The sequence below is a fragment of the Typopeltis vanoorti genome, chromosome 2 (genome assembly GCF_054136105.1).
Source record: "Typopeltis vanoorti isolate ZY-2024b chromosome 2, IOZ_Tvanoo_1.0, whole genome shotgun sequence".
Classification (NCBI taxonomy): domain Eukaryota; kingdom Metazoa; phylum Arthropoda; class Arachnida; order Uropygi; family Thelyphonidae; genus Typopeltis; species Typopeltis vanoorti.
Genome location: NC_143550.1, coordinates 124,097,770 through 124,122,990, shown reverse-complemented (window position 1 = coordinate 124,122,990; position 25,221 = coordinate 124,097,770). Strand labels below are relative to the sequence as shown.

General features: G+C 36.0%; 1 protein-coding gene across 1 annotated transcript in view; it reads left to right on the top strand.

The window, feature by feature from the left end:
• The window catches only part of LOC150109409 (large ribosomal subunit protein eL22-like), a 43,746-nt gene extending 21,617 nt beyond the window's left edge, over positions 1–22,129 (top strand). Inside the window, exons 2-4 of the mRNA XM_090407970.1 lie at positions 1,203–1,328; positions 11,591–11,712; positions 21,916–22,129. Of these exons, the coding sequence (XP_090264096.1) occupies positions 1,203–1,328; positions 11,591–11,712; positions 21,916–22,063 (396 nt within the window). The 3' untranslated portion in view covers positions 22,064–22,129. The remainder of the gene's footprint in view (positions 1–1,202; positions 1,329–11,590; positions 11,713–21,915) is intronic.
• Positions 22,130–25,221: the final 3,092 nt, after the last annotated feature.

Sequence of the window (25,221 nt, the reverse complement as noted above, 5' to 3'; positions counted from 1 at the left end):
ACATTTTTTTAAAATTATTTTTCCATTTGGAAAAGTTGACATTTTTCTTAAGGGGATGCATAAAGGTCTTTAAAGGAATGCAGAGAACTGACCAGGGCTTCTGACCTAATGTCCAATCCTCACTTTCTCGTTGAGGATGGACTGGCAATTTAGGATTTAGCTGACCAAATTGTATTCTTGGCTTTACCACAATTTTAAATGATGGTACAACATTACAGAATTTCATGTTGGCTGGGGCATTGCCCAGTTAAACAAGGTCCTGGGGTGAACAGCGAAAAGTCAGCTACTGAACAAATCTTAAAACAAACCCCAAATCAACATCACCAGAATTCAAGATCGGTACTATCAACATAAGAAGCCTGAATGGCAAAGAAATGGAGCTGGCTGAGAATTGGATAAGTACCAGATTGGCAGAATAGTAATAGTGAACATGTGAATGCTCTTCCAACACATGTTCATTCTCTACTTGATCATGCCATTTCTGCTTTTATAATTTAGCTCCATTATAAAAAAAAAAAAATGGAGGAACACGTTAGTATCATGGGTTATTTGGGAGGCAGCATCTCTGGTTTGATCTTTGGAACCATCCCTTGGGGATGGTTCCAGAGATCAAACATGGTCTTTTTGCCATCTAATGCTTTCATTGATTAAGTCAGTGTCACTCTGGATAATGAAAATTGTCTGCTTGCCTAGGTTTGTCTAATACGTTGGCATTGGGACCTATCTCTTTCTTTACTGTTGCAGCATATGGCACAAAACCCAGCCCAGAATGAATGAATGTGTTTAGTCTTATAAATTTCAAAATCTTGAAAGGTTTTACACACAATTATGTCTCATTGACTGAACCCATAGCTCCTGTTGGTAAATTAGTCATTACCCACCTGTTGACTGAAGTCAGTACCTGACAGGTTATTGTTAGGATCAATTGTCCTGATCTTGTTCATTTGCCATTTTTTTGCTTTGGCTGTTTAATAACACCAATTATTACATCAATCATTACTTATAGAGCCTTTTTTTAATGCTGCTTTTTATAGCAGCCTTTTAACTTTTAGAATATTTTATACCAAAATAACATTTTTCTTTTCTAAATCCTATCACAATTGACATGTTTTGTGTTTGTAATTAACCTTTACTTTAGATAATGCAAATAAGCAGTTTTGCTTTTGTTAAGGGCATGTTTTAATAGGAATTTCTTTTAATAGCTTACCAAGCGAAAACCTGCAAAGTCTGGACAAAAGGGAAAAGGAAAGAAGAAGAAGACTCAACTGAAATTCACTATTGATTGCAGTCATCCTGTTGAAGATGGAATTATGAATGCTGCTGATTTTGTAAGTTTTACTTCTTTTTTTTTATTACAGCTTTTTTTCCAAATGTAGAACTTTAACACTGATTTCTTCTCAAAATGACTGCGGTACAGCGGTTTATCATACATTACACGTGCCAATATTGCTAGGTTTTTTGTTTAAACAGAAGCCAACCAGTCTTTGTTTCCAAAAGACATGCAAAATGAATCTCAGAACACAAAGTGACACAGTAATATCACTGATGGGCTTGATTATGGAATGGATTTCTTTCCACATGCATGATGTAGAATTATCTAAAACTGAGTTAACTGAAGTTGGCTTAGTTTTATTAGAATTTGAATATACACTAATTCACCATTTATCCAATCACAATGGGAAATCGACTTTGTTTTGTTTGTTTGTTTTCAGATGAATCATAGGCTTAAATGAATGTTGTTTTCACATTGTCAAATTATATCATCGCAAAAATTTTCAGTTGGTTTCTACAACTAAAAAAAACATAAAAAATGACATTTTTGGCATAATAATTAGAAAGCTATTATGCTAAGAATATCATTTACTACTTTCCGTTGTTTTTGCAATTAAAAAAAAAGTTTTTATGATTATATAGTATATAATTTATTATATACTGTATAATATATTTTATTTTACTATCATATCCAGTACACCCCTTGAGGGTACATGACAGGAATATGATGATGATGATAATATACAGGTATCCCTTGATATACGTGGCAAGATTTTTGATTAACTTGCCTTTAACCCTGCGGAGCTCGCAGCTGATCTGACAGATACGTGCAAAATGTTTAATATAAATATTCTTACACAATTCAGTGTATAGCTTGGAGGTCGTGAGTAGCTGTGCATTCATTTGTTACGAGTGATATTTCTCACTGTTTTTTGTTGTCAGTTGGTTTAACATACCTTATGTAAAGGTTTGATATTTGACAGTAAATTGTATCTGAGAGATACTGCGACCTCTGATGTTGGTATAGTATGGTTTTTTATTTTTTGTTCAATAATTTCTAGATTGTAACTGAAATTAAATAAACCATCATATACTACTGAAACAGAGAGCCAAAGGGTTATTTATCATACATGTCCTCTAGGAGATGTGCTTTACATTATGGAAAATACTAAGGAAATTGATCTGGAGCTTACTCCATTTTTACTACGAGTTGTCGTTAAGGTTGCTTATGCTTGCATCTGCCGAAACTTTTAGTTTCCATATATTCGGCATGAAACTCTTGTAGTTTCTATATTCGGCTATGAAATAATGTTTGATTCAATATTAACTTAATTTGTACCATCATGTATTATATTTGTAGTATTTTTTCTTTGTTTCATTGCTTGTTTGCCGAGGTCTGGAGAGTCATTTTGCTTGTTATCGTAGAATTTATGTAAGAAAAAACTAAAACTGTTCAAACGACTCTCTAACTTCATTTGATAAAAAAAATTGCAGTAAATAATGTAGGTACGAGTATTTATTAAACATTTACTTTGCATTCATTTTTCATCTTTCCTAAAAGAGTACCATATAAAACTAATTATTAATACAGTAATTGGTCATGGACGAATTGTAATTTTTACCATTGATTATTAGATTTGATTAACGTAATTTTGATATATGCAGTAACATTGAGGGATTAATTAACCGTGTTAATCGAGGGATACCTGTATTACCATCATTTTGTATTTTGGTTGAGAAGAATTGTGGAAGAAAAGTTGGTGAAGAACAAGCTGGATTCAGGCCAAATAAAGGCTGTCAGGATCAGATCTTCACTTTACGACAAATAGTTGAATAATCGGTATGCAATGAAGAAGGCGATTAATGAGTGTCACCATCTCGTGGTCCCTACCCCAACACAATATTTTTAATGTTTGAAAATAGTGTGGGTTCGACAGCCGATTTTCTTGAGTTTATGGGACAAAAAAAACCTGAGTTTCTGGGAGAAAAAAAATCAGCTTGCCCATGTCAGAGAGACTCAAATTAAACAAAATGGTCAAGGGCACTGACAATTCTTTAGCCTCTTCACATAAGACCTGAGCTGGCATACCATCCAATCCCACAGATCTGGAAAAGGCATATGACAAGGTGCCAAGAGAGAAGCTATTCAATACGCTACAGTTATATGGTGTCAACGGGGCTTATATCAAGCAACACTTAGTCTTTATTTGAGTTGTAAGTCAGCAGTTAGAATTGAAGGAAGTACAGGAAGATGGTTTAATGATAAATCTGGTGTCAGACAAGGATGTGCATTATCCCATCTGTTATTCATCATCTATATGGATCACATGAAGGAAAGTGGTATTAAACCTGATATCAAAATTGGAGGTGTTAATGTCAGCTATTTGCTTTATGCTGATATTATACTTCTAAATAAATCTGCTATAAGTCTGCAAGATTCCCTGACTACATTGAATAACTGTTGTGATAGAAATGGTATGAAGGTCAGCAATAAAAAGACAAAGACAATGAAAATAGGCAGAATCGTTGAAAATGTCAACATGCATTTTGAACGGAGAACCTGTGGAACAAGTAAAACATTTCAGCTACTTAGGCAAGATTTTAGTGAAGATGGTAAATTAAATATTGAAATAGACAACAGAATCAACAAAGCTGATGAAATATATGAAAAGGTAAAGGGTTACTACAGTTTGTAGACTGTCTTATATCGAAACCGCATTGTATAAGTACCTCGTTCAACAAAGGCTACTACAATTTTTAGACTGCATTGTATATGTACCTCGTTATACGAGGGTTACCTGTACACGACATTATTTGGGTGGGTTTCTGGGACCCCACCTTACCACTTTTGTTACATTTTCCTACCTCACCAGTGCCAGGTTAAATAACATGTATGATGTTGTTTAATAAGCTTTGGGGTAGATGTGTTTGCTGCTATCAATTCCCCCCCCCCCCCCCCCAATAAAAATAATAATAATCTTGAGGGATTAGGAGAGCTTTATAGGAGCAATGGTTATTATCAACTGGGCTCCTGGACACCACTATTAAACAGCATAAAACATGAGTGTGGTATTGCTCTGATGGAGTGATCACATTCTTTATTGTGGCACTTGGACAATCTCATTCTGACCTTGTCAAAGTATCAAACCTCTCTTGGCATAATCACATCACAACTACTGCTTCTTTGACATCCAAAAAAATTTATTTCTTTTGCCCAAGGCATCTTTATCTCTGAACAGTTATTAACTCTATACAAATCACAGATCTCCCCTAAATTAAATACTGTTTGTACATCTGGGTAGTGTCCTTAAGAGCTCACTAAAAATGCTTGGCTCAATACAGGAGAGAGCAATTAGGTATATTAATGATCAACCTCTTACCAGTTCTACTATCAACATCTTCTACAAATACTTCCATGGTGCATATTTATCTGAAATGATATCAATAATACTCTTACCCTCTGATAATTCCATTGAAATAAATGCAGCATCTACTCGATATTCCTTTGCGGTTTCAATCCACAGAACAAATTTTCTCCGTTTATTTTTTCTACTGCTGCTCTCTGAAACAGTATGTTTCCCGAGGAGCACAACCACAGCTTTTCAAACCAAATGTGAACAAGTTCCTTCTTGGCCATCCATGGTACTAACATGCTATGGATTACTTGACAACCTCTTGTATACGTGATTATTATAAAATTGTTATACCATGGTTTATAAAAGTACTATTAATATGAATCATGCCTAAGAGCTTGCTCATTGGAGTAGATATTTATTGCTCTAACTTTGAGGGTTTAATGACTTCTAGTTTTTGTGTTGGATGGTGGTGGTAAGAAGCTGTATTGGATTTGTGATAGACAGGGATATGCTGGGAAGATGTGATAAGTGTATCCAGAAATCAGTATTCTGGTTCTGATTTTCAGTGGTTAATTGTATGCATTTATATTCTTTATTAAAAATAAATTGCAGCAAAATATACTCTAGTTACAATTGGAGTGTATATGTATACTTCAGGTGGCCTTTTAGCATACTTTCCAATAGCTGCGATTAAATTTGTGTGATTGAGTTTCTGGCAAAGGAAGACACCTTTCACACACACACTTAAAAATGTGAATATACTCTTGTTTGTGTTTTTTTCTAATGTTACATGGGGATCAACACATTCATTAAAATTATGGAGACTACTACCTTATTAGGAGTAATAATTTTAATTTTTGAATGTTTCCAACTTTATCAAGAGACCATGTTCTTATAAAGACTGCTAGTTGCTTTGTTATTGTATGCATACACAATTTGACTAACTTGCCAGTGTTGGCTTCAGAATTTCTTCCCATTCTTTAATACAGAAATTCCATTCCAAGCATTCAAGTGTCCAAAGATGCACAGTGTACATTGTTTTCATTACTGAATGAATATAAATTTAAAAAAATGGAGATGTAAAAGAAATTAAAAGCAGCATATAACAAGAAAAAAAAAAAGACCCAAAATTTTGGAAAAACCCTGATTGATTCAGCCAGAGATGCATGTGGTGAAGTTGTGTGCAAGGACAGAAAAATCAGAACTCCATGGTTAACACAGGAAGTTTAAAGAGGCAGTTAAGGAAAAGAAGAAAGCATATCAAAAGTACCTGGCAAATAAGTCAGCTTGAGCTCTGAGAGAATACAGAGACAAATCTAAGAAAGCTAAACACTGTGTAAAGCTAGCTAAACAAAAGTCATGGGAGGACTTTGGCAAGAACATAGAAAATAAATATAAAAAAGGTGGTAAGATATTCTGGAGGTTGTTAAAGCTTAGAAATGGAGGAAAGAGATGAAAAAGGTGACATGAAAATGGGAGAAAAAGATATCCTTGAAGTATGGAGTAATTATTTCGAAAAATTGTTGAATGAAACAAGCAGTGATAGCACAGTGGTAAAAAACACTCAACAGGCATGCAGTCAGGAATACATTCAGGAAGTAGAAAAAGCCACCAAAGGCTTGAATGTGGAAAGGCAGCAGGAGTAGATGATATTCGACCAGAGATGCTGAAGTGTGGTGGTATAAAAATCTTACAGTGGCTGCGCTGCATAGTTCAGAAGGCCTGGACAGAGGGACAAATTCCTGATGATCGGAGTAGAGCTCTGATAGTACCCATATATAAAAAGGGAAATAAAACTGAATGTGAGAATTGCAGATGTATTTCCCTACTGAGTGTTCCTGGCAAGATTTATGCCAGTATACTTGAGAAACGGTTCAGAAGAATTGTGGAAGAAAAGCTTGGTGAAGAACAAGCTGGATTCAGGCCAAATAGAGGCTGTCAGGATCAGATCTTCACTTTGCGAAAAATAGTTGAGAAAGCATGGGAATATAACAAAGATCTGTATTTAAGTTTTGTTGGTTTGGAAAAGGCATATGACAAGGTGCCAAGAGAGAAACTATTCAATACGCTGCAGTAATATGGTGTCAATGGGGCATTATATCAAACAATACTTAGTCTTTATTTGAGTTGTAAGTCAGCAGTTAGAATTGAAGGAAGTACAGGAAGATGGTTTAATGTTAAATCTGGTGTGAGACAAGGATGTACATTATCCCCTCTGTTATTCATTATCTATATGGATCACATTGTGAAGGAAAGTGGTATTAAACATGATATGAGAATTGGAGATGTTAATTCAGCTCTTTGCTTTATGCAGATGATGTTATACTTCTAAATAAATCTGCTACAAGCCTGCAAGATTCCCTGACTAAATTGAATAACTGTTCTAATAGATATGGTATGAAGGTCAGCAATGAAAATAGGTAGAATCGTTGAAAATGTCAACTGTGTTGTGAACGAAGAACCTGTGGAACAAATAAAATATTTCAGCTACTTAGGCACAATTTTTACTGAAGATGGTAAATTAAATATGGAAATAGACAACAGAATCAACAAAGCTGGTATGGTAGGAAGTCAATTGAATAAACACATATGGAATAAGATCGAAATTAGTCAGAACACTAAATTAGCTGTATAGAAGACAAGTGTTCAAACCAGTTTTAACTTATGGATCTGAGAGTTGGGTCAGAAGTAAAACACTTGACTAACGACTAGAGACCGCAGATATGAGAGTCCTGAGAAAGATTAGAGGTATGAACAGATGGCATCAATAGCAATATCATATTAAAAACGAGGAAATTAGTAAAGAACTAGACATTGTCAGCATCCAGGAATGCGTTAGCAGAGCTAATCTCAGGTGGTATGGTCACCAAGATATATGTGGATTGATACAGTACAAAGTGCCTTAGATGATAGAAATATAAGATCTGATAATGTTGGAGTCTTGGCAAGTAACAGACTGATTTGGTGGAAAATTGTAGATAGGAAGTTAGTAATGATGTAGGTTTTTCATGTAGTACTATCGTATCTTGTACACTCCTTGAGGGTACATGTCAGGAATTTGATGATAAAATTTTGGAAAGATCTACAGGTTGCCCAATGTTGATGATTTTTTTTTTTTAAGTACATCATTGCAGGTGGCACACATCAGTGCTATTTGAAATTGATCAGACTCTTAATGGCATGAACATGGTATTTATCAAAGTTTGACAGATTTCAGAAACAATTCATGTAGAGACTTTAGAATTGTTTTTTGTTGTCTTCTATATTATACATTTTGTACAATAGTTATTTCTACATGTTAAAATCCACCAATTTAGGCACACTCTTGGATAAAACAGGAAAGAATATATATAGGCTATAAATATCCAAAACAAGCTGCTAGGTGCTTTAGAGTAGTCTGATGGTGAGACACTCGGCTTGAAAATCAACAATAAAATACTGAAACTGAAAATAGACATGCATAAGCTGCATAAATACTACTTATGCTGCTTATGAAAGTGCTTTCATAAGATCAGATATGCATTTTTCATGATTGTTCACTGATAATGAACTAGAAATTTCAGCCACATCACCATCACTGATACATTGTGAGATCTTTATTGTGACTAGTGAATGAGATTAGAGATCTGGTGACATTGGACTGAAGTTTAGAGTGCATGTTACAAATATTGAGAAAAGTGCACGTTGTATCACTGCTATGATGAAAGGAGTTTGCTGACATGTAGAGATAAGGAGGTAATTGTGTCACTGATCAGACCACACATTAGACTATTGTGCTCAGATTTGCTCACTTAGTTTTTATTGTGATGTGGAAACACTGGAAAAGGTCTAGAGACAAGTGACTAAGGCAATATCAGACTTGAATATTGGTTATGAAGAGAGGTTAAAGGAGTGTAAATTAGTTTGGTGGATAGACATAAAAGAAGTGATATGATCAATGCATTTAAGTTAGTGAGGGAATTTTATTGGATTAATACAGAGTGGATGGCAAAAAGAAAAGAATGAGATGCCATCCCTGTGAGTTCTATAAAGGTGTAGCAGAGAGGGATGCTAGTAGTATATTTTTTGACATGGAAAGTGGTGGTGAGTGGAAAAGGTTACCATAATGTTTTGTGACTGCAGGGAGTAATGAGAATTTTGAGGTTCAATATGATAAATGAACCTCCTGCAATGGAGTGCTGACTCCGTGGAGGTTGGTTCATTACATGTTTGTTTTATAGAAATTCCATGTCTTTAAATGTGTTCTGCAAGAAACATATCTAATTCAACTGAGAGTGACAAGTCTTTCCATTAAACAGTATTACAAGTGTTCTCTTTAAAACTTCAGAATTTGACTTTATTTTCTCCAGTTCTACATGTGGTGGTGGACTTCTGATGTTGAGCATCACTGTGCACAGACACTCTTTGGACTTCTAAGCAGTAAATGATTGGATCAGTACTAGACCATTTGAGGGATAATAAATATTCTTTGTATATGTTCCCTGTTTTCCAGATATCTGATGAAAATATTCTTTACATTCAATCCATCATTGAAAACTTTGAATTCAGATTTTGTGTAGCGATACTGCCAGCATAATGTATCCGATCTCTGATTTTTCACTCACATAGATCGATGTTAAGACAAAACATTGCAATCATTGATATTTCTTCTATTGACATGATGCTTCATATTGATTGGTATTGTAGCATCTAGAATCACTTGTCACTTAATTTTTCACAGTGATAGCTGTTTCAGCATTTTTAAAGACCTTGTTTGGTATTATTTTGATTAGAACTAACTTTCAATCTTTGTGTTTAGTGTTGAATGCTATAGCCACTTCCTTTCCCTAATCAGGCATTGCCTCAGCCAGTCTTACATTTCTTCATGCTGAATCATTTTGATTTAAGCCAGTAGAGTACAGTTTAGTCAATGATGGATGGCGATTTGGGACTTCCATTTTTTAAACAAATTTAAAAAACTTAAATTTTAAATTTCCTAGGATGAATGGGAGCCTTCATAGCTCAGTCGGTATAGACGAGCCCTTTGGTCGGAAAGACCTGAGTTCAATTCCCGTCAGTGACGTAAGGAATCTTTATCTGGTCTCTTTCGACGAAAGGTGAGTTAGCCGCTCTCATACGGAGGTAGGGAGTTTTTTCGCCCGGAAACTTTTTTTTTTGTTCTCCAGAACAGGCAAACCATCCCCATAAACACACATGGATTACAGACATGAATACGTCCCAGCCATGTGCCAGTCCCAAGCCTGGATTAAATTGGAGGGTTGGGGAAAGCAATGGTGAACTACCCTGTAAAAATCTCACCAGGAATACTTTGTGGACAATGCCTACGAAGTCGCCTACAGTCGGAAACAACTGAAAAGGAAAATCAGATCAGATAAAATGAATGGGGGGGGGCACTGTATATTTCAAAATGATTTTCTGATATTAGAGAAATATTATTCATGGTAGAAACAAAGCATAATGCAGTGAAATTGAAAGAGTTGGTTATTTTTCAACTTTTGCAGAATCAATGGCATACTCAGCAAAATAATAGTTATGATGTATCCAATTGTGAAGGATCTTATTGTGATTCAACCTATTGAATTGCTATTCAAGATAATTCAACTAGTGACGAAAGTGGTTTGTGCAGTAAGTAATGAATAATGTGAATTGAGTGATAAGAGCCAAACAAATTTTTGAAATTACTTCCAACTTTTGCTATATTGTATTTCTAATGATATGCTTATTTTTATATACACATTATATATATCATTATCAAATTCCTGACATGTGCCCTTAGGGATGTACAGAATATTATAATAGTAATGATGTAAGTTTTCATGTCATAAGAACTTCCTATTGACAATTTTTATACAAATTAATCTCTTATCTAATAAGATTTCAGTATTACCAGATCTTACATTTCTCTCTTCTAAGACACCTTGATTGTCCTCTGGGTCTTTTTCCTTCCATATTGACAAAGGACACTTATTTTGCTAACCTTTCCTTTCCCATGACTAAGTGGTCAGTCACCTGAGATTATCATTGCTAACACATTGTTAGCAGAGTTAGTCTAAGATGGTATGGTCACTTTAACATAATGGGAAAGGAAAGGCTAGTAAAACAAGTGTTTGGTGTCAAAGTGGCAGGATGAAGCAGTGATTTGGAGGAAGATTGTTGATAGGAACTTTGTAATGTAGTTTGATCATGTAGTACTGTCATGATATCCTATACACCCCACGAGGGTACATATCAGGAAACTGATGATGACAAATAGTTAAGAGATCATGTGAATATAACAAGGATCTCTGTTTAAGTTTTATAGATCTGGAAAAGGCATATGACCAGGTGCCAAGAGAAAAGCTGTTCAAAACATTAGTTAAATGGTATAAATGGGACATTATATCAAGCCATACCTAGTCTGTATGTGAATTGTAAGTCAGCAGTTAGAATTGATGAAGGTACAGGAGTATAGTTTGGTGTTAAATCAGGTATGAGATGAGTATGCACATTATCTCCACTGTTATTGATCATCTATATGAATCATGTTATGAAGGAAAGTGGTATAAATCCTGGTGTCAAAATTGAAGTTAAAAATTTCAGCTCTTTAAGCAGGATTCCTTAACCTTAACTAAATTGAGTAATTGCTATACGTGCTGTGCTATCATTTTGCATTGTGGTTTTAATCCAATAAGAGTATAATTTGGTTGAAATCCCAAATTGCCAATCCATCTTCATTTGTTTAGTATTCAGGTAGATAACAATGGGGTGCACCATGAGATGGTGAGAACCGGACAAGTCCCATTAGTTCTCAGCATTCCTGAAAGGGCTGTGTTAAGGTATCCCCCCAGTTATGTAGTTTTAACTCTTAAGCAACCCACCATAATGTATGTAAAAGTTTAGATAAATTTGGTTTTTTTGGGATTTCATTATATGAAGTGTACTGATCAGTTCCAAAGTATTAATAGTGTTGCCTTTGTTTTCAGGAAAAATTTCTCCATGAGCGTATTAAGGTTAATGGGAAAACAAACAACTTGGGCAATGTAGTTACTATAGAGAGGAGCAAGTCAAAGCTTACGGTTACAGCTGATATTCAGTTTTCCAAAAGGTAACATTTTATTGTACATTATGAAAACAGTGGTATGGTCTGTTAAACCATAGATTGTTTGTTTGTGTGCATATGTGAGAATTTTGCATGCCTTTTTGATGTTATGTAGAGAAAACACGTTAAATTAGAAAGATTGTTTCAAAATCAAATTTTTAGCTCTTTGGTTGTTTTCATTCTTTGTAAATGATAAAAATGCATAATTATAAGTACGAATGAAAGCTTCAGTTACATTGAGTTAGATAATCATATAAAATTATCTGATTCATTTAAATATTGAAAGATTTTCACTGGGTTATACTATATATTAAAAATGACAAATTATATTCTTGGTTTAATCCTTTACCCCAAGTATAAGCAAACAATGCTTGTGTGTGAAGAACCTTCATGACTGATTAGGATACAGGGTGTTCGGGATAAATTTGACAGTTTCGTAAGGAAAAAGAAAATCTTCTTTGTATCTATTAAATTTAATGAATTGACAAAAAAACATTACAGGCAGAGCTAATTACAATACTATCAACAAGATTTACTCAAAATAACCACCATTAGCATCGATCACAGCTTCAATTCTGCTTCGGAACCTCGAACAAGCTGATGCTACAGTCTCCCTGGGAAGGGCCGCAAAAACTGTTTTAATTTTATCCATTAACTGGGCTTTTGTATTACTGGAAGTGCGATTGGTGTCTTTTTCAACTGCGCCCCATACAAAATAATCCATGGGGTTAAGGTCTGGGGAGTTTGGAGGCCAAACATTTGGACTGGTGAAGTCGTAGAAATTTTCAGACAACCATTTTTGACTTTTCCCAGAGGTGTGGCAAGGGGCCGAATCCTGCTGCCATACATACGGCCTACCATTGGCTACCCTTGTTATCCAGGGCTTGACTACAGTTAGCAACTCCACGAACAAAGCCCGAATTCCAATGCCAGGGTTCTTCAACACCTGTTCTTGCAGATTTGCGAGGAATTCTGCTGTACGAACGCAATCAGATCGTCTGCTAGGGATCTTTCTTCTTGCTACATCCTCGTAGTCACCATTGCAAGTCTCTAGTTCATGCCTGATTGTTTTTACTGTATTCAGGGAGCATTGGGCAGCAGTCGTAATATCCTTATTTTGATGGTGGGCACGAATCATCATGATACAAGTTATTCTCTTCCATGATTCAGGTGGGTTCCAGCTATCCATCCTTTCTGACATCTTGTATATGAATGAAGAAGGGTCCAAACTTTTAAATGAAGAGAAGTGTGTGTTAATACATGTAACTTACGGAAAAATATAATTAATTATAAATATGTCAAATTTATCCCGAACACCCTGTATGTATGTAGAGAGTAATGACTTTGCATCAAGTTCCTTAGTAACCCATAATGCAAAGCACACATCCTTTCAGATGTGTATAATGCAATGCATTGTGGGAAGCACCACTACTCAGATTGGTTTTGACCTTTATTGAGGTATCATCAGTGCAAGTCCAGAAGAGATACCAAGGTTGAAGTAATGCAGAAATAGTCTGCCAAATTCCAGACATGTACCCTCAAGGGGTGTACAGGATATTATGATAGTTCTACATGAAAAATTGACATCTTCGTTAACTTCCTATCAACACTTTTTCTCCAAAATCAATCTGTTATCTGTCAATACTCAACATTATCAGATCTTATATTTCTGTCTTCTAAGGCACTTTTTACTATATCAATCCATCTATATTTTGGTCATCTGGGTATTTTTCCTGCCAACCTGGCCGAGAACACTTGTTTGGCTAATCTTTCTCCTCTCTCATTCAGTTGACTTCCTACCATATCAACTTTGTTGATTCTGTTGTCAATTTCCATATTTAATTTACCACTTTCACTAAAAATTGTGCCTAATTAGCTGAAATATTTTACTTGTTCTATAGGTTCTCCATTCACGATGCAGTTGATATTTTCAGTGTTTCTGCATATTTTCATTGTCTTTTTTGTCTTATTATTATTGATTTTCATTCCAAATTTATTAAATTCAATTCAGTTATTCAATTTAGTCAGGGAATCTTGTAGACTTCTAGCAGATTTATTTTGAAATATAACATCATCTGAATGAAATAAAGATCTGAGATTAACATCTCCAATTTTGATGTCAAGTTTAATACTGATTTCCTTCATAATGAATAACAGGGGATGTACACCAGATTTAATATCAAATCATCTTCTGTACTTCCTTCAATTCTAACTGCTGACCTACAACTCAGATAAAGGCTAAGTATTGCTTGATATAATGCCCCATTGACACCATATAACTGTAGCATATTGAATAGCTTCTCTCTTGGCACCTTGTCATATGCCTTTTCCAGATTGACAAAACTTAAATACAGATCTTTGTTATATTCCCATGCTTTCTCAACTATTTGTCGCAAAGTGAAGATCTGATCCTGACAGCCTCTATTTGGCCTGAATCCAGCTTGTTCTTCACCAAGCTTTTCTTCCACAATTCTTCTGAACTGTTTCTCAAATATACTGGCATAAATCTTGCCAGGAACACTCAGTAGGGAAATACCTCTGCAATTCTCACATTCAGTTTTATTTTCCTTTTTATATGTGGGTACTATCAGGGCTCTACTTCGATCATCAGGAATTTGTCCCTCTGTTCAGGCCTTCTGAACTATGCAGTGCAGCCACTGTAAGACTTTTTATACCCATACTTCACATACTTCAGCATCTCTGGTCGAATATCATCTATTCCTGCTGCCTCTCCACATTTCAAGCCTTTGATGGCTTTTTCTACTTCAAGTATGGATATGTATTCCTGACTGTATGCGTGTTGAGTGTTTTTTACCACTGTGCTATCACTGCTTGTTTCATTTAGCAATTTTTCGAAGTAATGACTCCTTACTTCAAGGATATCTTTTTTCTCCCATTTTCATCTCACCTTTATCATCTCTAACTCCTTTTACAGCACTCTTTCTTTCATTTCTAAGCTTCAACAACCTCCAGAATATCTTACCACCTTCTTGATATTTCTTTTCTGTGTTCGTGCCAAAATCTTCCCATGACTTTGGTTTAGCTAGTTTCACGGTGTTTAGGTTTTTTTACATTTGTCTCTGTATTCTCTAAGAGCACAAGCTGGCTTATTTCAGGAACTTCTTTCCTTTCACTGCCTCTTTATCTTCCTGTGTCCACCATAAAGTTCTGATTTTTCTATTCTTGCTGATAGAAAAGATTATTATTATTCATGCCTTCCATGGAATCAAGAGAGACATCATGGGAGGACATTCCTAGGAAACAGTATCATACCATTATTATTATTGTTGTTGTTCCGGGCAACTCCAAGGAGTTGACAGACTCATCGAGGGAGGCCCTAACATCATGTCAAGAACAACTATTCGACATTCACACAGTATCTATCATATCTTGCCTTGAACTCATTCACAGTCATAGCACCCACAACAGACTCTGGAAACTTATTCCACTCATTCACTACTCTCCAAGTAAAAAACCTAGCTCTAACACCCTTGTCAACCACGCTCTTGCCCAGCTTCCATGTATGGCCACTAGTCCTACCACCACCAGTCATATTTTCAAAAATATCTTCTGGATCAATCTTATAGAAACCCTTCAGTAATTTGAATGTCTCAATCATATCACCCCTCTTTCGCCTATCGACCAATTTCTGCAACCCACAAATCTTCAACCTATTCTCATAAGGTTCATTCCACAGACCTGCTATCATCTTGGTCACTCGTCTCTGGATCCTCTCCACTTCCTCCCAATCACAAAGAAACCCTGGTGCCCATAACTGGGCACAGTAGTCCAGATGGGGTCTTATCAAGGCTCGATACAGAGGAACAATAACTTGTTTGTCTCTACATGTTAAAGTATTTTTCAGAAGTCAAGTGATTTGGTGAGCTGTTTTAGTCACTTTTGCAATATGTCCCCTAAACTTCAATTCCCTATCCACCAACACTCCCAAATCCCTGGCCTCATCAGTCTCCTGGAGTATGGTTCCACCAATGCGATATACTGCTGCTATTCTTTTCACCCCAAAGTGCATAACCTTACACTTTGGCACATTAAATTGACATCCATTCTCCTTAGCACAGTCCTCCAAACTATCCAAATCATCCTGTAAAATTTTGACATCCTGTGCACTCATAATTGCTCTACCCAACTTTGCATCATCAGCAAACAAGTGAACACTTCCTTTCAAATCTTATCATTGATGAACAAATTGAAAAGCAGTGGTCCAAGAACAGAGCCCTGTGGCACTCCACTAGTCACAATCCGTCTTTTAGACTCCACTCCTGAATAAACCACTCTCTGGTATCTCTCCTTCAACCACCCTCCTATCCATCTCACCAACCCTATATCTATCCCCATCTGCTCCAGTTTACTGATTAGGGTTCTATGTGGTATCCTATCAAAAGCCTTGGCAAGGTCCAATAGTATTACTGTAAACCCATTACCCCTATCCAGTTCAGCCGTCATTGTGTTATAAAACGTGAGCAAGTTACTGTGGCATGATCTACCCTTCCCAAAACCATTTTGTTCCCTATACAATATCCCATTTTCATCTATCCTGTATTCTTTTCTTGACTAATTTCTCTAAGACCTTGACAATGATTCCTGATATGCTAATCGGTCGGTAATTTACAACAGCAGTCTTGGAACCACCTTTATGTAGTGGAACTATTTTCCCCTCTTTCCATCCCCTCGGGACTAACCCTGACCCGAGACTCAAATTAAACAAAATGGTCAAGGATACTGACAATTCTTTAGCTGCTTCTCGTACAACACGAGCTGGTATACCATTCAATCCCACAGATGTATTGACATTGAGGTTATGCAATAGACTACTCACCTCCACTTCATTCACCACAATTCCCGTATAATCTACTGGTACATTCGTTTCTGCAATGTCACCACCTGGATGATATATTCTTGCAAAGTGCTCACTCAGTAACTCAACTATATCAACTGATTCATTACCTCCCTACCATCGGCATTCTTTAAAATCATTCTGCCAAGTACATTTTTCCTTTTACTTGCTACATATCTAAAAAACTGTTTAGGATTTTCTTTAGCCTCATGGCAAATGTTCTTTCGTAATCCTTTTTTGCTTTTCTTACCACACTCGTTAGCGTTCGTGTGTCTGCCGGTCACCTTTCTCCTTAAATTCCCTCCATAGTTGTTTCTTTTTTGCAGCTCAAGCTTAATGGTGTTATTCATCCATTTAATCCCTAGTTGATTTATTATTCGGACTCTAGGTATACAGTCAGCCATTGCTTCATGCAAACACTTCTTAACTACCTCCCATGCCCTATTGACTTCTAGTCCTTGCAGTTGTACATGCCAATGCACTGAACCAATCAAACTCCTAAGCTTGTCATACTTTCCAGCCCGATAATTCCACATGTACCCTGTCTTAATTGAAAATTCTACACCTTTAGCCACCTCCCAAGTCAAGACCCTATGATCACTCTCACCGATTGGTGGCAATGTGGTCATATTTGTTACAGTCAAATCCTCAGATGTAATTACTAGGTCAAGCACTCTGACCCCTAGTATTTTCCATTATATGCTGTCGCAGATAGTTATCCCTTAATAACCGCATAAAATCCAATTCTTTCCTCCCGTGTGTCCTCTCCTCACTCCAATCAATGCGACCATAGTTGAAATCTCCCATAATAATCACCCTCCTTCCACTCATTTCTTCTATTTGCTTGTGCATACTGTCACCACCATCTTTTCCATCACCTGGTCTATAGCAGCACCCAATTGTATATTTAGTTCTGCTAGCCACAATCTTACACCAAATGGCCTCAAATGTGTTCTTTTCTCTATCCTGCAATTCAACTTTTATTCTCCTTGGCTGCAGCTCATCAGCTATCATCAACAATACTCCTCCCCCATTTTATTCTCCCTGTCATTCCTGAACACATGAATTCCTTGAACTCATTAACCGTTCTTACTCTCACCATTCTATCAGGCAGCAATGCATTCCACAGCTCAACCACCCTCCACGCAAAGAAACCACTCCTCATCCTCTTGCTCACAGCATCCTTTTGTAACTTCCAGGGATGGTCCCCAGATCACTTTCGCTGTATGCTCTCTGAATTTCAGTTTTCTATTAATCGTCATCCCCCCCCCCCATCTCTTGTCTCCCTTAGTTCCTGCAGTACAGCTCCTCCAATTGAGTATGCAGCCTTCCATTGACATACCCCAAACTTCAAGACTAAATTTTGCTGCATTAAACCGACCTCTCCCATTCATTTACCCATCTGTCCAGTTTATTCAAATCCTCTTGCTGGGCTGCCACATCTGCATTATTACTAATAACCCTGCCCAGCTTCACATCATCTGCAAACAACTGAATATCCCCTTGCAATCCATTGACAATGTCATTGATATAAAGGTTAAACAATGCAGGTCCCAGTACTGAGCCCTGTGGACCTCCACTTGTAACTTTCTGCCTCTTTGATATTGCCCTACCATTCATAACTCTTTGATACCTATCAGACAGCCAATCCTGAATCCAGTTGACTAACCCAACATCTAAACCTATGTGCTGCAACTTATGTATCAGCTTATCATATGATACCCTATCAAATGCCTTTGCAAAATCCAAAAAAAATGGCAGCATATACCATTCCCTCATCAACTGCTCTTGTCACTTTATTATAAAAGGCAATCATATTACTAAAGCAAGAGTGCCCCTTAACAAATCCATGTTGATTCTCACAGATAACATTACTCTCATCTTCCCAACACTGTGTATGGTCTCTCACTAATTTCTGCAAAACCTTAACAACTGCTGATGACACATCCTCTGTAATGTGACAAACTGGCCTGTAATTAGACACTTCCAGTCTGCTATCGCCATTATGCAATGTCACTATCTTACCTTCCTTCCATTCCGTTGGTACCTTTACTGTAGCCAGACTTTCATTGAAAAGCCAGGTCAACGGAGCTGTTAGTTCTTTAGCCCATTCTCTCAAAACCTGTGATTAAATACCATCCAGTCCCACAGCTTTACTGACATCCAGAATACTTAGTATTTGGAACACTCTCCTCTAAACCTCCAACCTGTCCTATCCCTCTAGTATTAAAACCTATTTCTCCAGGATGAAATACTCCAATAAAGTGCGTTGAACAACTCTACTATGTCCTCTACATTAGTCACTCTATTCCCATTTTTATCCCACAATGTCATTCTTCCACAATCATTTCTCCTCCTACTGGCCACATAGCTAAAAAAATTCCCTATGATTTTCTTTGGATCTTAATGCCAATCCCTTCTCATATTCCAGTTTTGCCTTCCTCACCATACTAGTCACTCTCCTGAGTCTCATATTCTTCATGCATCTGCTCTCCACCCCTCTCCTTATATCTCTTCCATAATCTCTTTTCACCCGCAGTTCTGTTTAATATTGTTTGTCATCCACTTTACACCAAATTGTGTTCTCATCTTCACTCGTGGATTACAGTTTATTATTACTGCTAACAAATATTTCTTCACAATTTTCCAAGCACTAATGATATCTCGCCCTTCCAATTCCACTCTCTCCAACTGGGGGGAGAGATGTCATCTCAGAAAAAAAAGAATGTTTGTGTATTTTAGTCTATAGTTTAATCTGAGAGCTGCTCAACTTTTATTCACTTTAATACTTTCTTATGTGTTGTTCTTTTTAGTGAAATTCAATATTATTCTGCTCAAGACTAAATGGTGATCACTTCAAATTTTAAATCCTCTGTACACTCGTGTCCTTTAATCTTGGTGAGAATACATCACTATCAACAATAACATAATGAGACTTTTTTATTCCTTGCCTCCTCTGTCCATGTGAATTTGTATGTTGGAACTTGGTGTTAGTAATGACCAATCCATGTCCTGTGCAGAAATCCAACAGGTATTTGTCAGTATTATTAGCTCTGCTCTTTTCTCCAAATTTTCCCAAAATGTTTCTGTGTCTGACAATCATTTTCTACTCTGCTATATTGATCTCTAACAAGGATCAACTTTTCCTTTTTCGTAGTGTCAGTTGCATTCTCAAGCCTTAAAACAAGAAGGTGAGGATTGGGACCACCGGCACAAATAAGTCATCCAGTTTCCTATTCTGATATTTGCCCATATCACTACTTGATATTTCCTGCCACTCAAGAAGATTAGCCTTGTATTTAGTGTTGAATATTATAGCTACTTCTTTTCCTGGATTGTTATTGCCTGAATATAACATTTTGTATTTATTACTTGGAAAGATTTCGCCAGGTTATGTCTTTTGTTTCAGTCACCTCTATTGTGTTGATCTGGTACTTATCCAATTCTTCTGCTAGTTCCATTTCTTTGCCATTCAAGTTTCAAAGACTGGTGATGTTGAGTTGATGTGTTTCAGGATTTGTTCTAGTAGCTGACTTTTTGCTGTTTGCCATAGTGCTCTGGCAACAATTTTGGGCCTTTTTTTAACTGGTCAATACCCCGGCCGACATGTAATTCTGTCATGTTCTCTGCATTCCTTTAAAGGCTATGTGGAGGTCTCCTGTCAGTTATACAGCTTTCACCTGTAAGCACCTCATCTCTCCTTTAATTCATACTATTTTAATAATGTGTGACACCTTTTGACTACTTGTATATATATATATATATATATATGATTAATGTCTCTTTTAGCAAGACAAGACAATGCACATGTATAATGCTATGCATTATGGGAAGAAGGGCCAGTGACTTCTGCATTGCTTCATCCTTGATCTCTCTCTTCTGGGTAGTGGCTGTTCCCATAATGCATAGCATTATACCTGTAAGGATATGTGCCTTGCATTATGGGATACTAAGGCAATTAATGTTGAGCCTCTACATACAAGTAGCCAAATTGTGAAGATACTTCATACACAAACATTGTTTGCTTATGCTTGCTTAAAGGATGAAACCAAGAATAATTTATTGGCATCTTTAATTTATAGTATAACCAATTGAAAAAGCTTTCAACATGTCACTTTTACTGTACAGCATGTGAGCGCTGTCATAATGGTAGTTGTTTTAGAACAGCTGTCGCTGGGTAACAGGAATGCTAGGAAATAAAGAGTAGGCAAGCTAGAAAGGTGAAAGTTCTAAGAAACTACTGAGTTAAGTTCTCTATCTTGGGAAAGTTTTATATGCATCTTTACTGTCCAAAGGATATGGAAGTCTAAAGTTAATAATTGGTGTAATGCCAAAATTTGATAGTTGGGCATTTAAAAAAATAAAATAAAATTACTGTATAACTAAAATATTTTTTTTCATCTGATAAAAGCTACTTGTTTTTTTAGAAATCTCTTAAGTATATGAAAGAATATACAAAATACAAAGTTCATAGCCAAACTAAGGAAACTGATTAACTTAGAAGTTGGCTTTATATTTATGAGACAAGATGAAATAAAGTGTGTTTTGGCTTTTGTTATCTTAGGCTTCTGTTTGGTAAGCAGTGAGGAAAATACTTAAACTTAATGAAACTACAGTATACTCTTGAAGACAATATGCCTTTCATCATAGTGTGAGCCATCAGGGTTCAAGCATAAAAGTTTCATTCTCACCAAACACCCATTGGATTATTTTTATTTTATTTTTACATTAGGTGATTGAATGCTATTGAGGTGCCATTGCATTGGAAAGGAGTTCACAATCATTAATCACTTAAAAGGACTGGGAAAATTTCCTAATATTCTGGAATTGTGTGCATGACAATGGTTAATTTCTGGAAGAATTATCTGCATTGAAATAAAAGAGGTTGCAGATTGAAGATAACTCGAAAACCTTCACATATCGTACACTGAAAATAAGACCCTAGTGGTGACAGGATTGGAATCAGAGCATAATGATATTAAAAACAATATTAGAATAGAACTTGTATATACATTAGCTCTACTTAACATTTGCAAATCTGAGTTGACCCAAGTTAATCTTTTAAATAAAATGTGGGCATACTTGTCGGATCAATTTAGAAGCCTAATAAAAATAAATTTTACATAAAATTGTTGATAGGAATCTTCTCTTAGCTCATCATACTATCTACTTTTTATTGCTTCAAGGCACATTCTAGAAATTTTCTATTCAAATACAAGCAGAAAAATCATTCAGTTAAGGAGAATAAAATAGCCTACTAATAAACAATATTCTTAAGACTACAAATGAAAAATCATGTTGTGAGTACAAATTATGCAATAACTTTTCTTAACCTGAAACTTTTATTGTTACAGATATCTAAAATACTTAACAAAAAAGTATTTGAAGAAAAATAATCTTCGTGATTGGTTAAGAGTTGTTGCTAGTGTAAAGGACTCTTACGAGCTAAGGTACTTCCAGATCAATAGTGAAGATGAAGAGGATGAGGAAGACAATGACTGAATATTGTATTTTGAAATAAATCTGTAAAAATTTATTTCAAGTTGTAAAAATAAAATACTAAAACTACTTTTGCCTTTGAATTTCATTTTTATCCATTTACTAATGACATGGTATCTATAGTGTTGGACTTCAGTAGTTTCTTGTTGATTTGAGTGAGTTTGTGCTGACTTCATCAACTGAGTTACAGCCACCTCAGTATTATTTTCAGGTCCTTTGTGTTCAACTACTTTCACATTTTTCCCCACAGTTATTTAAGGGTACCTGTTGAGTTAACTACCAGGGACTTTTGATAAGATTTCCTCTTTTTCAAGACCTAACTGAATTTTCAAGTCCACCATTTTTTTTTCAGGCTATCTCGGTTTTTCTTTGGATTTAGCTGAACGCTGGTTCATTTGTTTTTAAATTTCTTTACCCTTTCTCCTTTAATATACAGGGTGTCCAGGCCAGAGATATCCAAAAATAATGGGTTATAAAGCAATAGCCACTCATTTTCTCAAACCAAAGCTCAGGCCAACTATTGTCAGCCAATCACAGAATACCTGGCTCACGACAATCTGATTTTAATTGGCACTGAGCAAGGTGAGTACAGTATGCAAGTTTTGCAATTTTATTTTCCCTTACACTATATTTTCTGAAATAGTTGAGTTTTTTTTTTTGGGGGGGGACCTCTTGCCTGTGTGGCAGATTGACTAGCTCAAGAAACGGTCAAAAAAAAAAAAAGAAAGTCCTAGTCAGATCGCTAGAACTGAACGGGCTTTCATGGCGGTGGCCCAACACACACACTAACTTCTTTCTATAGAGCATATTTCTCTAATCCCTGTGTTATCCCCCCCCCCCTTTTTTTTTTTCATTGATGCTTATTTTGATGGTACCTTCCCTGGCATAATTTTTATGTTAAGATTAGTTGGGTTTTCATTGTTTTCCCTGGTTCTCTTTAAGAAAAACAGCTATCATCTGTGGTTAATTCATAGGCAGTGTAACATTTGGTCCTGCTGTGCTATCATATTTTTGTGTGATTAAAGATAATACAGAACACAATTTAAATAAATTGTCAGCTCGTACTCCTTCATTGTCCTTTATAGGCACATTACTAGAATATGATGGTACAAGAGGATCATATATGACAGCTGAGAGTAGGTAAACAAGGTCCTAATGTTTTACGCTGTACAAGGTGCGACAAATTCCTGGAATATCTTCATGCTACTGCGTGTGTGGCGAGTCAGGCAAAACCATGTAACTGCATGTTTGGACATGTGCTGTCATTGAAAACAAGCAATATTAGATTGTCCTGGCATGTTTATTGCTTTCAGTAGAAAAATGAACGAATTTAGAACAGTACACCAAGTTTTACGAGGATTTAGAATAAAGTGCCAGTGAAAACCAATCATGTTAATAGTGGTTTATGGTGATGCCTTAGTCTGATGTATTTTAGTGGCAGAGGTTTAAAGAGAGATGGGAAAACTTGAGAAACGAAAGAACTGGGGTCAATCACAAATTAACTAAACATGGAAAGAATGCGTCAATTTGTTGAGCCCAAAGAACGATTAAGTACGGTGTGTGTGTGTGTGGTTAATGGCTGAATTATGAATTAAATTTAGATAACAGTGGAAGCTTTTGATTGGAGATTTGAGGATAAAAAAAATTTCTGCAAAAATGATTTTGTGAATTTAGAGTGAGGTTCTAAAGCAGCAGTGACAACTTGATGTATGTTTTCTTTACAATTGGCTATTTTTGATGGCTACAACTGGGAATAAAACTGCTTTCAGTACAACCCTGGAACAAAATTCTAAAGCACACTATGAAAAAGGCTTTTACCCAGACCAGAAAAGGTGGAAATGTCACCATGCTGGTTTTTTTTTTTAATCGTAAAGCCATAGTTCACTTCGAATTCATTAAGCAAGCACAAAAAGTGAAGCAACACTTATGTACAAGTGGCGGTTAGGTTTGAAGTTCATAAGAAGAGACCTGGACTTTGGTCAAACAGTTTAATCATTCATTATTACAGTGCCCCTGCATATGATATAGTAACTGTCTGCGAGTTTGGCTAAAATAATAAAATTGGATGTCCTCCATTTTTATTAGGCTCGATCCCTTGAAAATTTTCTCTATTCCCGAAACTGAACTTGAAAGTGCAGATTTTCCGACACTTAACGACATATGATGAGTAATAAAAAAATATTCCAGGAATGTTTTCAACATTCTGTATTTAAGTGTTGTCGATTTGGAAAAGGCATATGACAAGGTGCCAAGAGAGAAGCTGTTCAATACGCTACAGTTATATGGTGTCAATGGGGCATTATATCAAGCAATACATTATATCAAGCAAGTCTTTATTTGAGTTGTAAGTCAGCAGTTAGAATTGAAGGAAATACAGGAAGATGGTTTAATGTTAAATCTGGTGTGAGACAAGGATCTACATTATCCACTGCTATTCATTATCTATATGGATCACATGAAGGAAAGTGGTATTAAACGTGATATCCAAATTGGAGATGTTAATGTCAGCTCTTTGCTTTACGGATGATGTTATACTTCTAAATAAATCTACTACAAGTCGAAGATTCTCTGACTAAATTGAATAGCTGTTGTAATAGATATGGTATGAAGGTCAGCAATAAAAATAGGCAGAATCATTGAAAATGTCAACTGTGTTGTGAATGGAGAACCTGTGGAACAAGTGAAACATTTCAGCTACTTAGGCATGATTTTTAGTGAAGATGGTAAATTAAATATAGAAATAGACAACAGAATCAGCAAAACTGGTATGGTAGGAAGTCAATTGAATAAATATATATGGAATAAGAGAGAAATTAGTCGGTTTACTAAATTAGCTGTATACAAGAGTGGTCAAACCAGTTTTAACTTATGGATCTGAGAGCTGGGTCAGAAGTAAAACACTTGACCAAAGACTAGAGAGCACAGATATGAGAGTCCTGAGAAAGATTATAGGCATGAACAGATGGCATCAATGGCAATATCATATTAAAAACGAGGACATTAGGAAAGAACGATGCATTTTTGAAAATTATGGAGACAACTACCCTGTTTGAATAAAAACTTTAGTTTAATATAAGTAAAATCTACATTCGACGTTTCGAGCTTTATGTCAAGGTCATCTTCTGAAGCGTACAAATATACACAGGAAACAAGCTATACTA